The 15,999-nt window shown below is 53.2% G+C and overlaps 1 protein-coding gene across 4 annotated transcripts in view; it reads right to left on the reverse strand.

Moving 5' to 3' along the window:
• Positions 1-11,326, reverse strand: part of SNED1 (sushi, nidogen and EGF like domains 1) — a 97,216-nt gene extending 85,890 nt beyond the window's left edge. For all 4 annotated transcript variants that reach the window (XM_074190724.1, XM_074190723.1, XM_074190722.1 and 1 more), the window contains exon 1: positions 11,129-11,326. In XM_074190724.1, the coding sequence (XP_074046825.1) occupies positions 11,129-11,326 (198 nt within the window). The remainder of the gene's footprint in view (positions 1-11,128) is intronic.
• Positions 11,327-15,999: the final 4,673 nt, after the last annotated feature.

Genomic DNA, 15,999 nt, shown 5'->3' on the forward strand with positions numbered 1-15,999 from the left:
GCCCTGTGCTGAGTTGCAGGGACAAAAAAGAGAACCAGAGATTGTCCCTCCTCTCAAGAGCTCACATTCTCATAGGGAAAGACAACACATAAAAGGGAGGGGGGCAGCAGGATGGGATTGGCATTCTGGCAACCCTGAACCTCAGGTTCCTCATCTGCCCTAGACCTGTGATTGTGCCATCTCACTTTGTCCACCAGGATAGCATGGAGATTTGATCCATTGCTTTTCTCTGAGCCAGTTAAACCCTCCAACCCCATTCCTCTTCCCCAAAGAACTCATTTCTGGCCTTCCAGCCCACAGCTCTGTGTCCAACAACCTTCCTGCCCCCCAGGGGTGTCTCAGGCAGAAGTCAGCCTCAAAGTCAATACGAATTCAGGTCCTGCCTCCAAAGATTGTTAAGGGGTTTCTTGCAAAGGACAGGTTGCACAGGCAATAGCAAGAGTCCAATGTCTGTTGATTGACTATGTTCATGACAAAGTGGGAGAAAAAATTCTACTTCAGAAATAAAGCTTTGGTTTTCTACTATGTGACTGCAATAACAAACCTCAGGTGTCAGAACTGGGAGTCGGGGTGGGATTCCCCCCCACCAACCTGGCCAAGTTCAATGGCCACATCTCATTCTTTGTCTCCTTTAGGGCCTAGCACTCTGTCTTATACTGTACATAGTAGATAGTCAGTGAATTCCCAAACACAGTGGCCTTATCCTCTTAATAACCTCCTTGCAAATGGCATCCAAGCCAGTGCCAGAGGATTTCTAGTCATGGAGAACCCTCCTTCCCCTTCCTCTCCCTTCTCTCTAGCTCTACCCCCAAGCCCATTTCATGGAACAACCCTAATTATCAGAGGTTTTCCTTCCCTCAAGACCAAACTGTTCTCAGAGAAAGGTCAGTAATTCATTGAGGAGTATGTTAGTGGATGATATATATATATATATATATATATATATATATATATATATATATATATATATATATATTTAATTAATCATAAGGAAAGATACCAGGTCCCTGTCATTTTAGTAGAAATGTTAGCCCTCTTCCTATACAGAGGTCTGAGAAGAATTCAGGCACTCACAACCCAAAGAATCACAGAAATGAAGGTTTGGAGGGGACCTAGGAGCCATAGAGAATAATCCTGACAGAGTATCCTGGATACCTATCAAGTGATCAACCAACTTTTGTTAAGGCCCTCTCGGGGAGGGGCCCATACCTCCTGAGGCAACCCCTTCTTTGGGCAGGCAAGGTGATCCCTTGGGAAGTTCTCCTGAGCTCACTAAATCGGCCTATCATTTCCACCTACTGCTCCTGATTCTACCCTCTGGGGCCAAGCGTGTGTCCCCAGCTCCCATCTAGTCATTGAAGGCATTTAACCAAAACTTGTCATTGAGTTATTCTGATAAATGGCTGCCTTTTTGCACATTTGAAGTAGCATTATGTCGGTCTCTTGGACCACTGTCTGGGGGAGCAACAGTTCAACATGGAGGTGGGGGCAGGCGACTAGCCTGTGGCAGCAGGTCTGTTTCTAAAATTCTTAACTATTTAAAGAACATTAATGAGTCCCTTGAATCTGGATGGTTTAACTGGGTGGTGTGAGAACTGGACCCTGAGTGTTTATGACAAAGTGGAAAGAAGGGACTGATTATTTACCACGACTGTGAAAGAAAAGAGAACATGTATTTCCAACTGGCATATTAGACATTGACCATCAGGGCAGTTGGAAAGCCCCAGAGAAAGGGCCTGTGTCTGGGTTTATGGGAGCATGAAGGGAGTGGGTGCTAGGTGGGGGGGGGACTGGAAGAGGCTGGAATGCTCCCCTGGAAGTCGGTAATTTGGAGTTTCCATTCATCACTTCAGGAGCAATGAGAAAGCCCTAGGAGATGCAGTCATTTTATTCATGCTTTTCTAAGTCCCTAGCAGCATTTTCATGGGAAAAGGGAGAGGTCAACAGACATCTGGATGTGAGATTTGGTATATGGTGATGAGATGGCTTTTATTACTATCGTAAGATTTCTGAAAAGTCGGTGATGTTAAAGGTCTTTCAATATCTACTATCACGTCCCCATACAACTTTGAGTCACAGAATACCACTGCATCTATAATATTTGAAATTAAAGACTGACCAGAAGCAAAATGAGTAGGTGGAAATGAGCTGGCTGTAACACCTGGACAAAGTGTTTTAAGGGATGTGGTCCATAAAAGGAAGGCTCAGAAAAAAGAAGGGCTGATCAGTGAACAAGAGGGAGGGATAACCAATGGCCATTCTGCTCAATCCCTCCGGTTCCACACAATGCAACAGAAGTGGAGGGCAGCTCACAGCTTGAGGGGAAGGGACTCAAAATGGGATTGAAGTCCTTGGGAGACTTTAGAAAACAAGACATTTGGCATGATACAAATCCAGGGCATTGGACAATGTTGTTAAAGGTCCATTTTTCTGGAATAGAACTTTCTGAATTTCATGGTGCCACCTGTCCCAACATTTTTGGGATCGTTTGGACATTTCCTTCTCAAGTTCATAGCATTGTAGGATCTTGACCTAGATCTGGAAGGGACCTCAAAGGCCATTGAGTCAGCCTCTTCTTTCACAGACACATAAGACTCAGAGATAGATAAAAGACTTGGTCGATCTTCTACAGAAAGTAGGGGCCCTGATGCCTTATAGGTGGGAACACCTCTAGTCTAGAATCAATCCAATCATTAAACTAGTTCAATCAAGTTGGACTTGTAGAAAGTCATCCAGGCAAGGAAAGAGAGTACACAGGAAGAAATGGATGAGGAGAGTCAGGCATGCATGCCAGTGGATGAAATATGGATGAAATAGCCAGCTAGTGCAGAAGCAAGCATGGGAGTGGAGGGTCAGCCAAGCAAATGGAGGTGGAGAGGAGAGAGCCTCTGTCTCTTTGTTCCCCTTGGACTACAGAAAATCCTAATAAACTTTGAAAGGTTTGGAAGATTGGGTCTTCCCATTGGCATCCCAGCAGGAAGGAAGCAGAGAGTTGCACACTGCCCATTTCTGTTGCAGGCTGCCACCTTCTTGGTCCCAGGTTCTCAATCTTGGAGCCTTCTTTAATTTTCCTCCTTGGTCTCCCCTATCTCTTCTGCATCCCATCAATGACCAAGGCTTTCTTTCACTCTCTCAACTTTCTTTCCCTGTTGGACCAGATACCCCTGAAGGTCACTCTTTTGATTCTTCTTTCTGCTCCCACAGACCCTCGGCAGCTCTTGCCCTCAGTGCTCTTTTGATTTCCAGTCTCTCCTGTCTCATCAAATTGCTCATGGTGCTTCCCTGCTCATATTCTTCTGACTCCTCTGCTCAGAACTTCAGACTGTCCAGGATCTGGCTCTTGCGCCCTTTCCTTTCCCCACCTACCGCTTCCTTCACCAATGCCAAGCCAGGCAGTGTGTTCTCATCTCTGCTTCTCAAAATTCTTGTCTTCCTTTGAGCTGTGCTCAGATACCACGTGTTACTAGTCTTCTCTGACCCCCACACGATGAATGCTCTCCTGCCTTGGTTTTCCTGGTGCTGTGATATTTGGGTACATGATGTATCCATGTATGTTGGGTTGGGGGGCAGACTGTTTCACTTGGGTCTCTGCATCATCCCAACTCTGAGTCTTGTCTTGTTATGGACTTGGTGCTTACTGGGGTGTGTGTTGATAAATGTAAGCTTCTTGAGGGCAATGATATCAGCTTGGTCTTGGTCTTCTTAGAACCTAGGGCATTGTGGGCTCAATAAATGCCTGTTTGGTTCAATTAAACTGATTGGAAGGTGAATTTAAGTACCAGAACTAGGGGTGCTGAGTCTCATCTCAGTATGGAAGCTTTTTATTGGAACCCTCCCAGAGAAGGTCTGGTACTGGGGCCCTCTTGTTTATGAAGCACAAGACGAAAGTGGATGATGCAGGACACTGAGCACTGGGTTTGGACTCTGAAATACCTGGGCTGTGTGACCCTGAGCAAATCACTGTACCTTGTTTGCCTCAGTTTCCTCATCTGTAAAAATGGGGATCATCATAACACCTTTCTCCCAGGGTTGTCAACTGAGATAATAATTATAATAATTATCCTTGGCACACACAGTTGCATAGTGAGCACTGTTTAAATGGTAGCTATTAGCCTTTGATGATATTTGTCCTTCATTCTCAAAGAAGACCCTGACATCAGAGGTGATGCCAGGACAAGCACATAAATTGAATTTGAGTGGGGGGGGTTGAGCTAAATGCCCAGCCTCACCTTCTCTGCCAGAACCATCTGAACCCAGTGACCAGATATGAAACAGGGACTAGATATGAGACCATCAGGGTGAAGGGACTTGCCCAAAGTCACCCAGCTAGTAAGTGTCTGAGGCCAAATTTGAACTCAGGGCTTCCTGACTTCAGGGCAGGTGCTCTAACCACTGAACCATCCAGCTATCATCATCATTATTATCAATGACTTTGTCCAGGTGATTGTAAGCTCCTTGAGGGCAGGGAGGAGGCCAGAATACATAAAGGAGCTCTGATTTCAGCACTAACCTCAACTTGTCACTACCTTAGTCTTAAGACTCAGAGAGAGAAGTCACTTGTCCAGGGACACACAGCTAGTGAATGTCAGACATGGGATTTGAATCCAGTCCCAGCTCTCTCTGCCCTGGGTTGGGACTGGGGAAGAAGAAGTGGGGAGTTTGTTAAATTGACTGTGCCATTCTACCTCGTGGCCCTCTGGTGGCCTTCTCTCCATGTTCCCAGTAAGAGTCTCTGGACCTATAGGTTCCTGACCAGCCTTTGTGGCTGACCAATCTATGTTGCTCCTCATGTCTATCAAAACCCACAAGCTCAGTTCTGTCCCTTCCTCTCCTTCCCAGCTCCTGGGACCCTTGTAGGAGGTTTGACTTTCTAAGCTCATCTGGAAGAATTCCACAGTGAGCCTCAGTGCCTGTCCCAAGCCCCATGGTCCAGCTTGGGGTTGCCAGGGCCAAAGGACAGGGCCTCCTCCTCCAAGGCAGAGAGGGAAACCCCTCCTTGGGGACCTCCTGTTCATTCTCCATCCCTGCCACCTTGTGGCTATGGTATAACTTCTCTTCACAGCTTCCTCCCTGCTAGACTTGTCCCTCATCTTGTTTCAATCGTCTGCATTTTATGACCCACTACTCATTTCCTAGGCCCCCCAGGACACCTGCTGGAAAATCCCCACTTACCATGGCCTGCCTGCCATCTTGTGGCATCCTACAGCAGCCTCCAGATAGATCCAAAGGCCTTCTGTGGCCATGGACTGGATTAGGAGTGCTGGGCAGTGCCCCAGAGGGGGCAATGCTCGAGAGAACAATGCGAGGCTTAGCCGGGAAAGGAAGTCAGAGGTAGTGGGAAGGCAGGGCTAGGGGCAGGGGCACAGAACCAGGGAAAGCTTCCACTAAAACAAATAAGTGGGTCGCACACCTAGATAAAGCTCTACCTTCTTGTTTTACAGGAGAGGAAACAAAGACAAACAGCGTAGAGCAGTGGCTTGACCCAGGTCCTCAAGAGTCAGACCTAGGCCATGCTGATCCCTAGCTATCCCCAGTGCCAGTCTGTCCTCCCCTGGAAGGGATTTCCTACAGGGATTGGGATTCAGGTCCTCTGCTCCCTTTTGGGTGGCTAGGAAGGCCCTTCCCCCCTCCCAGCCTGCGATTTCTTTCTAGATGCCCCCTCCCCACCCCCTTTGCTGACATTCCAGATCTTGCTACTGGAGCCCCAGTTAAAATGTCAATCTCTCCAGGAGAGGCAAACTATTCATCCTTATTAGTCATTCACACCTCCTGGTGAGTGAGCTCATGGGCTCTTCCTGAGAGCATGTTTGACTAGGGGGCAGGAGAAGGGCCAGGGAGGGGGAAGGGGAGGGGACCCTGGGCTCCTTCTGGGGTGGGAGGCAGCCTTCACTACTGCCCTCCTGACCCCAATTCAAAGGCATCTTGGGCTCTTCTCCCTTCAACACTGCCCCCCACTCCTCACCTATCACCAGGTCCATGGCAAGGGTGGGAGGTGGAATGTGTATGAGTATTTGTATATCCAATTTCATTGGTGGGGACCCTCCATCCATCTGGGCCTCAACATTGGCTGTGCTTATTAGGGAGTCTTTCCCTTTCTTAGTGAGACATTCCAGAGCTCATGGCCTAGGGCCACAGTCACCAGCGGCAGCCCTCCTCTGGGACCATCCCACAGAGGACAAATACAGCAAAGCAGCAATATGGACACAGGCACGCACGCAAGTGGCAGCTCTCTGAGAGAGGAGGTCTTCATTCAGGAGTCTGGATGTGAAGGAAACCCTAGCCTTGGGTCTTAGCTCCAGGCCATCTCCACAGCACACCCAGAGAGCTGGGAAACCTTCCTGTGAGTTTTGTCTTGGTCATATGAGGGTTATGTGACTCTGGGCAAGTCACTTAACCTTCTAGTTCCCCAGAAAAGCCTGAAAGGCCAAATGTAGAGCAAGGGCTGATCTGCTTTGGGTGAGGGAACTCAGAGGTCCTCTTACTGATGAAATCTTTGAACCAGTCCCCCTGAAACCCCCTACCATACTGTATACCATATATACAGTATGTGCTATCTGTCCATCTATTTGTCTTCTCATCCATCCATCCATCTATCATCTATCCATGTCTGTCTTATCTATCCAGTCAGTTAGCATTTTTCAAGTGTACTCTATACCCATCTATGTATATGCAAAATGCTGAAGGACCTGTGATCCTGTGAACCTGGGGTGCTCCTGGTGTGGAAAGGCCATCCACTAGTGAGTAGCAACTTACTTAGCCTGGCCTTCTTGAGAATGGGCAGTGCTGGGTTTTTGGTCTTTCTTTGACATTTCAGAGCTGATAGTCCAGAGCCTGGCACAAAGGTTGGTTCCACCTACACATCCTACAACAACCTGTGATATGCTGAGGGGCTCCAAGGTCAGAGGAACATAGATTTGCATCTGGGATGAGACTTAGAAGATACTTTATCCCCCCCCCACTCCAGGTGCCAAGGGTCCCCAGAGGCCAAGTGGGTCCTTTGGGGTACCATGATCCTGGGGTATCTATGGCTTGAAGGACACAGCCGGACAGTGTCATAGCCAGGTCTTAAACTAAAGTCTTCCTGGCCCTAGCCCAGCTCTTCATCCATGTGTCAAAGACTGAACACCGCCTCTTGGTGTGCACGCTAATCCACCCCATATGTGCTCACCACACATACATGCACGCATCCACACAGCACACACCCTTTCTTGGATGTTTGCCCTGGGGGGTGGGGGTGGGTTCCTGTCTCCCCTGGTGCAGAACATGCCCCTCCTCACTTCCACCCCCCCCCCCAGGCAGCACATCCACCCCCTTGCCCTGCCTTTCTACTCTTCAGGGATCATCTCAAACTTGTCTACATCATCTCTGCTTGACCCATGATTTGCTTAATATGTTTAACATTATTTCACTAGCTCAGGTCTAGTAGATGGGAAGCCAACAGGATCTCAGGTGGCCAAGAGGCAGGCGAAGGCTGTGCACCCTCCCTGGTCCCAGGATTTGCTAGTTGTGATGTCTGTCCTTCATTCTCAAATTAGCCCACAACATCAGGGAGGTGATGCCATGTCAAGCACCTGAATTGGATTGGTGGGGGGAGGCTGTGCTAAGTCACCAGTCTCACTTTGTCTTCTGGAGTCATCTGGGTCCAGGGACCAGATAGGAATCAGGAAGACTGGACGTGGCCTCGGATTTGAGGCAATCAGGGTTAAGTGACTTGCCCAAGGTCACGCAGCTAGTGCAGTGGCAAGTGTCTGAGGCCACCACTGGGGAGTGGTTAGAAAAGCTCAGAATAGTACCACCAAGTGTCCCAGAACCAGTCAGCTTCGATAGCATCTTTTTCACTAAAGTCTCTGATAGGCATAGAATGGTCCCATGTTGGTGGTGGTGAAGGCTCTCTCACAAAGCACATGGAATCAAGAATGATCAAATGAACCTAGGCCTGGGAAGATAGAAACAAGGAAATGCCAGGCTCTGACCTCAGGGGGCTTCATGGGAGAAGGGGAGATGATGTGGACATAAATAGAATAAGGTAAGTACATCAGAGAAATTAAAAAACAAATGCTAAGAGAGAAAACTAGCAGCTTGGGGAGGAGAGGCTTCATGAAGGAGGTGGTCTATGAGCTAAGGCCCAGCCCGCCTCGGGAACAGCCATGATGAATCCCTCAATTTCTTCATTGACACAAATCCAATCCCTTCTTCCTTTTTGCTTTTCTTCTGCAAAGTCTAACTTGGCCACCAACCCCTGCTAATGATTTCAGGAAAGGTATCCTGCGGTGCCCATCCTTAAAGGAGTTCATTTGCTTCCCCGCTGGACAAATAGGAGGCAGAGAGACTGTGAGGCTGTCTACATTGGCACCAGGATCTCTTCAAATACAAACTTGGTTTCAGGAAAAACCTCTTCCTGGGATGTGTTGTGTTAATCCCCAGAATGTCGGATTTCGGCTGAAACCACGTGTTTGGCCAGCAGAGATTTCCACTTTAGAAGCGTTTGCTCCAGTTGTCTTGGCAGCCCCAGGTCTTTTTTGGTTGCACTGTTAGGATAGCCAAGCGTTTTCATAATATTTTCACCCATGACTCCCAACAGGAAAGTACCCCCTGGCACAAATGTTTGCAAATATTTGCACAAAATGTTTTGGCTGTTAAGACGGTGCACTCTCGTGGAAAACATTTTGCTGACATAAAACATACGGATGCCTCCCTTTACTTGGATGGGTCGCTAAGTGGTGGAGCTTCATGGCGTTTCCTGACCTTAACCGGGATGACGGTCCAACTCATCTCCTACTTGGCCACGTTAGAGGGGAGTGTTGGGCAGAGTCTCCTCTCGCTTGGCTTCTTGCCCTCTGGAGTCTCGGCTGTCCCCTTTTCCTCAGACTGAGGCCAAGACCGGTGCCCACGCTAGGTGGGGGGGCTCTCTCATGAGGCACATGGGAAAAGGAATGGCCAAATGAATCAAATCACTGAGGAAAGAGAATGCCTTTCTCTGAGTCATATGAAGAATGGGCTCTCATTGGTTGGGGGTGAGGGAGGGGAGAGGAGCATTGTCTGTTAAGGCCTCCCCCTAGACTTCTATTAGTGGAGAAGGAAGGGATCATAGGATGCTCCATCTAGAGCTGGAAGGGACCCGAGAGACTACTGACTCCAGACCCTTGATTTTGCTGAGACCCAATAAGTGACTTCTCCAAGGTCATCTAGCTCTTAAATGTCAGAATAGGATTTGATCCCAAGGCTTCCTGGTCCTCACTGTTGTTCATGCTTTTGAGTAGAAGAGCACAACTCCCACTATCCTGGTTAGCTGAACCATCTTCCAATGTCCTTAGGACCTAAGGAAGAGTGGCTTCCCACACCTCTACCAACTCATCAGAGCCATAATATGGAATTCTTTCACCTGGGTTTCCAAGAGGGGTTGAGAGGCAATATAGAGGACAGTAAAAGAGGCAATGACCTGTTCTCCAGAGGTCTCACCTCAGGAGTGGTGACCTGGAGCTAGATGAGATTGTGAGGCTGCAACACAAGGAACAAGCTGACTGAGAACCATAATGCATGAGGGATGACAAGATCTGAATTTCCATGGTCTGGATCAGTAGGGGATGAAAGAGGCCCTCAGATGTCAGTGTCCTGGGCAAAGGCTCCAGTCACTGCATCTTAGCTAATACGACCCTAGCTAAGGTAAGAGATTGGCCAACCCACTGGAGCCGTGGAGAGGACCAGAATGACTGACGAGAGACTGAGAGGAGGGTGGGGTTACACACATGAGAAACAACTTCTTGCCTCAAGGAGCTTCCATTCTCCAGGCCCTTGAACCACTGTGGCCACCATCTCTGGGCAGATGGGGACTACCCAGATACATTTCAGGATCAACACTGAGGGGAAGGACTTTGGGGAGCTTCAGCATCGCAGTCATGGGGATCACTCCAATCAACTCAACCCCCTCTGTCCTGCAAGAATCATCCCTGAAGTCTCCTCTGTGCTGCTGGCTCCCTCCATCATTCTCTTGCTCCATGCATCTCCAATCTATCTTCTCTCCTTCTTCCCTCCTTTCTCCATCCTGCTGGCTGGCTCCCCCAATGCACGCCCTTGGTCCATATCGTTCCAATCTGTCTCGCCCTTCTTCTCCTTCTCTGTCTCTCTTCTCCCCACCCCCACTCTGTGTCCTACCTCTCTCCGGTCAGTGGCACCGTCTCCACCTCGGCCACTCATCTTGGTGACCTCGAGCCCTCCTCTTGGATTCCACTCCCATTTGGCTTCTTTTCTCCATTCCTGCTGCAACCCCAGGGGGCCAGGTCCTCGGCCTCCCCTCACCCGGACTCCTTGCTGTTGCAGCGGGCCAGGCTTCCTTCCTCCACGCCATCCCCTTCCCCAGGCATCCGCCTATCACCCTGGGATCTTTCCTGGGAAAGCCTTCCTCCTCCCTCTCTCCTGCTCAGTCCAGCAGAGACTTCTGTTTCTGCCATTCTGAGCCATTCATAATCTGGCTTGTGGCTCCCTTGGCGCCTGCCCCCCGGCTGCCTGGGTTGGGAGGCAGGGGAAGCTGTGCTCCTTGCTGCCTGGGGATCTGGGGGTCTTTCCAGTGGACGGTGTCCCCCTCGAGTCCCGTCCCAAAGGCAGTTCTTGAGCCCTGCCCTTCATGCTCTGCTGTGATCCTGCCATCACTCCCCAAGCTGTGCCTCAGCCTCCCTCCGCTGCGCCGGCCAGCCCTCCTCAGGCCGCTTGGGCCCCTGCCCCAGGTCAGCAGCCCTTGTGGCTGGGGGTCCCAGCACCTAGCCCGCTGCAGGCTGGCCCTCCTCCGTGCCCTCTCCCGTTTTACAGGTGATGGCAGGGAGCACACGGGCCCAAGGGCCGAGCTGGGGGCACCGGAGGGGGGGCACCGGAGCTGCGGGCGCCGGAGGAGGGGCACCGGAGCTGCGGGCACCGGAGGAGGGGCACCGGAGCTGCGGGCACCGGAGCTGCGGGCACCGGAGCTGCGGGCACCGGAGGAGGGGCACCGGAGCTGTGGACACCGGAGCTGCGGGCACCGGAGCTGCGGGCTCGGCCGGGCTCCGGCCCCCAAGCCCCCCGCTGTCCTCGCTGCCCCTTTAGCCCCGTCTCCCACACTTCCCCGCCCCGCCCCCGCGGCGCCCCCCGCCCCACTCACGTAGAGGCCGCCGTGGCCGGCTCCGAAGAAGGGGAAGGGCAGGGAGACGGGCAGCAGCCCGGAGCCGCCGTCGTCCTGCTTCGGCGTGGCCGCGTCGCCCGCCGCGGGGCCGAAGGGGTAGAAGTCGGCCAGGGGCACCAGCGCGCGGCCCCAGCTGGCCAGCGCCGCCAGCAGCGCCCAGCGGGCCAGGCCCCGCATGCTCCCGCGCCGCCCGGGCCCGCGCCGCCCGCCTCGCCCGCCGCTCCGGCCCGCGCCGCCGCCGCCGCCGCCGCCGCACTAGCCCGGCTCGGCCCGGCCCGGGGACCTCATTCAGAGCCCGGCCCCGCCCCCGCCCCGCCCCCGGCCCCGCCCCCGGCCGGCCCGGCCACTCAGCGCCGAGGGGCGGGGCCCGGGGCGGGGCGGGGCGGGGCCTGGGGAAGCGCGAGGCGGCGTCTTAAAGAGCCCGCGGACCGGAGGGGGAGGGGCGGGGGGGGCCGAGTCCGGCCCCCGCCCCCCGCCCCGCCGCTCACGGACGGGGAAACTGAGGCCCGGCTGCCCGGGGCAGCCTCGGGGCACTGCCCTCCGCACCGCGGCCCTGGGCCCCCCGCTCATCGCCCGGGCGCCCCCTCCCCAAGCCGCAGCTCCTGGTAGCAGGGAGCTGGGGGACAGCGGGGCCCCGGGGGGCCGCCAGTCCTGGGCGGGCGCCCCAGGCCCGGGTCCGCCGCAGCGGCCAGGCCGCCCTGGGCTCCCCGGGGCCCCCCGCAGCGGCCAGGCCGCCCTGGGCTCCCCGGGGCCCCCCCCGCAGCCGCCAGGCCGCCCTGGGCTCCCCGGGGCCCCCCCACAGCGGCCAGGCCGCCCTGGGCTCCCCGGGGCCCCTCGCAGCCGCCAGGCCGCCCTGGCTCCCGGGGTCCCCCACAGCCGCCAGGCCGCCCTGGGCTCCCCGGGGCCCCCCGCAGCCGCCAGGCCGCCCTGGGCCCCCCCCGGGGCCCCCCGCAGCCGCCAGGCCGCCCTCCCCGGGGCCCCCCCCGGGGGCCCCCCCCGCAGCCGCCAGGCCGCCCTGGGCTCCCCGGGGCCCCCCACAGCGGCCAGGCCGCCCTGGGCTCCCGGGGCCCGCCAGCCCCTCACAGCGGCGCCCAGCGCCGGCCCCCGTGGCTCCCGCCGGTGCCGCTCCGAGCTGCCGCCCAGCAGAGGCCAGGCCGGCCAGGCGTGCGGCCGCGGCTCGTCCGTCCGCACCGGCCGCGGCGCTCCTCGGGGCCAGTCCCCCGGAGGAAGGACCGTGGGACTGGGGGGCTCCACGGCACGGGTGGCGCGCGGCCCGGGGGCTCGTGCCAGCTGCCAGGGGGCCGGGAGCGGCCCTGGCGGCCAGGCCGCTTGTGGCCCCGCGCCGGCCGGGCACCCGGGCGGCACCGCAGGGGCCCTTCGCCGCAGCGGGCGCTGGAGCCATGCGCGAAGCTGCCCGTTGTTTGGGAAGGAAGAGGTTAAGGAGGCGAACCCCAGACTCAGAGCCTGAGCCGGGACAGATTCTCCCAACTTAACACTGCCCCCCCCACATCACACATTGCATTTAACCCTTTCCTAGGCCCTAGGGGACAACCGGCCTGTCCGCTCTCTGCACGGACGGATGCTGCAGATGGGAGCACCAAAGGCGCCCTCTGCCAGGCGGGCAGCCGGGGCTGTGCGCAGAACAGCACCAGCTGCGGCAGAGCCAGGGCACGCACAGGGTGGGCAGCCCTCTGGTGCCTCCTGGGACACGCGCACCCATTCGGCTCTGCAAGAAGGAAGCGGCTTCTCAGACTCAAGGTGGGCCTCCATAAGCCTGCAAGCCGGGCAGGGAGGTCCCCGAGAACATGTGGCACGGCTGGACCCATACACAGACACTTCTGTGGACAGGGATGGTTTACTGGAGACCCCGAGTCGCAGTCTACTCCTCTACTTTGCTATTACAGGACGACATCGAACCCAGCCCCTTTGTTTTACTGATGGGGAAACTGAGGCGATCCAGAGAGGCTCACCCAAAGTCGGAGGAAGCTCATGGCCGAGCCTAGCCTCAAAGTCAGGTCTGGACCTCCCATCCTGTGCCAGCTCATTCGAATCTCTCCAGACAGACTAACTACCAGGCAAGGCTCTGCACGATGGACGACTAGCTGGGATTTTGAGTTCACGTCTTGGTCTGCGTAGTGCCCTCCAGAGTCTCTGAGTGCTTCTGATGGGGAAAAAAGTCACAGATGCCAAGTGTCTTACCTCTTATTGCCATTGTGGCCAGGTGTCCCCCCTGGGATCTCGGTGAAGCTACCATCTCTTTCATTTTCCACACTTCTATTGTCACTGAAGCCCCGATGCCATCGAATAATCTATGTCTAAAGGGGAAAATGGTGAAAAGTCCCAACCCGGCCTGCATTGTCTTCTGACCTGGGGCTCAAACTACTGTTCAAAAGAAGGCAAATAGGGCCCCCAACCTTCCTTAGTCTCAGTGCAACATGGCCCTCTTGGCCCCCTTCTTCTTTCTGTACTGAGCAGGGGTCAGGAAGGCGCTTCATGTCCACCCCAGAGAAGTCATTGTGCCCTGGCTGGGGAGTCTCTACTCATGATTTTTATAGTGTTAAAAACATGAACTAGTCCATGGAGCTTTTCTGGTCTTCCTCAGATCTGACAGAAAACAAAAAGAATTTAGTTCCAACTTTTCAAAACCATCTGCTTGTTCTTACTCTCTCTCTCTCTCTCTCTCTCTCTCGTTACTTCCTCTCTTTCTTGCCTTTTCTCTTTCCTTTTTTAATTTTTCTCCTTCCTTCTTTCTTCTCCCTCCCTCCCTTCATTGTTCCCTTCTTTATTTCCTTCCTTCCTGCTTCCTTTTTCTGTCTCTCTGTCTCTTTCTTTCTTCCTTCCTCCTTCCCTCCCTCTCTCCATGGCTTAACTTCCTCTCTTTCTTTCATTGCCTTTTCTCTTTGTTTCTTTGATTTTTCTCCTTCTTTCTTCTCTCCTTCCTTCCCTCCCTCCCTTCACCTTTTTTCCTTCCTTCCTTCCTTCCTTCCTTCCTTCCTTCCTTCCTTCCTTCCTTCCTTCCTTCCTTCCTTCCTTCCTTCCTTCCTTCCTCCCCCCCACCCCGAAGACCCTGTCTTTAAATTCAACTTTTGCCATTTTGCCACAACTGACCAGCCCTGTAAGGCTAACCTGGAGCATTGGTATCCTTTCCCAGGAGCAGGAGCAAACCTTTCACCGCTGCAGCCTCCCTCCTGGGGTCACTGAGGGGTTCTGAGGAGCTCCCATTGCAAAGCCCTTTGCAACATCCTGCTTCTGGCTCAGCGTCAGCTGGTAGAAAGATTATTATTCCATTGCTCCTTGCAGGTAGTGTTTCACTCGATTCTGGAACACAAGGGGTTAACAGGGAGCCCACACACTGGGCATTACATTTCATTTTGAAAAACTCCCTGAGGGCAAAAGAGAAAAAAAAACCCTTTTTTTCCCTTTCAGGTGCTAAAAATATTATCAGGAAATACTTTTCAGCAATGTGATGTTTTAGGTTACACGCTAAACTCAAGGGCCCCTTTGTCTCTGATGAAAAAAAATCTGCATTTATCAGAATCGAGTCATTTTTATCAAGAGAGCCTGAGTTCTCTTAAGGAAAGGCAGCCATCGTCGGGCTCCCTAGCAGACTGGACAGAGCTGCTGCCATTCTCTTTGGGATACTGAAATCTGGGTTCAATTTGGACTGGATAAGACAGATGATGGAGGTAGAGGGATGGCTCAGCTCTCTGGTGATTGTGTTTGTTGGAATAAAGGTTCAGAAGAACCTTAGAGGCCAAGTTGGGAATCTAGCTCATAATTGGTTGATATTTGGACATATGTGTATGAGTGAGTGTTTTAAAGGCAAATTATCAGGCTAAAACATCAGCTGGAAATGGTCCAAGCTTCTTTGCCCATGTCAGCAATTTACTGAGGGGCTCCGGTCTCCCTCTCAGGCCCAGGAGGACGCTAGTTAAAAGGACCCAGAGGGGGAATGTTAACCCTGAAGCTCATGCGTACAACCAGCATTCCTTAGTCTCATTCTAATGATGGCGGATAAAGGAGTTGGTAGTAGGAAGAGGAACGGGGTTGTGGTTCAGATCCATTTGCCACCAGACCATCCTGGCAAACCTGCCCTGAGCTGGTTCTGAGTTATAGTAGCTCAAAGCTGAAGGGATCTCAGGCAACCAACCCAGCCCTGAACAAGAAACTGTGGCCACCCAGCCTCTCTTTGAAGGTCTTTAATGATGAGGGGCTCACCCCACCCTCCCAAGCCAGTTGATTTCACATTGGCACAGCCCTAATTATTTGGCAGTTTGGGTCCCCCCCCCCAATATTAAGCTCAAATGATTCTCTTTGGAACTCCTTCCCATTGTTCCTAGTTCTGCCCTGGAGGGCCAGGCAGAAAAATCTAATCACTCTTTATATGATAGTATCATAGAGTCACATAATTATAAGGTTGATCAAAAAGTCTAATCCCTCAAATACTTCCGATGTCACATCCTGTTAAGCCTTCTTTTCTCCACACTAAGCCTCTCTCATTCTTTCAACTTCTCATGATCCCAAGGTCTTTCATTCAGCCTCATCTTCTGGATAATCTCCAGCTTGTCTTTGTCCTCCGCGAAATGTGGTGTCAAACACTGAGGGAGCATAAGGCTCTCCAGACCTGATCCGACCAAAGCCAAGGACGAGACAACTAGGCAGGCTGGGTGGTCAATGGGCAGGTGAGAGCAGACAGGGTGCATACAGCCCGTGAACATGGTGTCCCTACGGTCAAGCAACAAACACATGGGAATGCCCACGGTTGGGAAGGGAAAAAGTTGGAGAAATAGATAAGGAGCAGAGGAAATGATTGAAAATGTTAACGTTAAGAGACAAGAAGAAAGTCACTT

This window comes from Macrotis lagotis, chromosome 6 (assembly GCF_037893015.1).
Source record: "Macrotis lagotis isolate mMagLag1 chromosome 6, bilby.v1.9.chrom.fasta, whole genome shotgun sequence".
Classification (NCBI taxonomy): domain Eukaryota; kingdom Metazoa; phylum Chordata; class Mammalia; order Peramelemorphia; family Peramelidae; genus Macrotis; species Macrotis lagotis.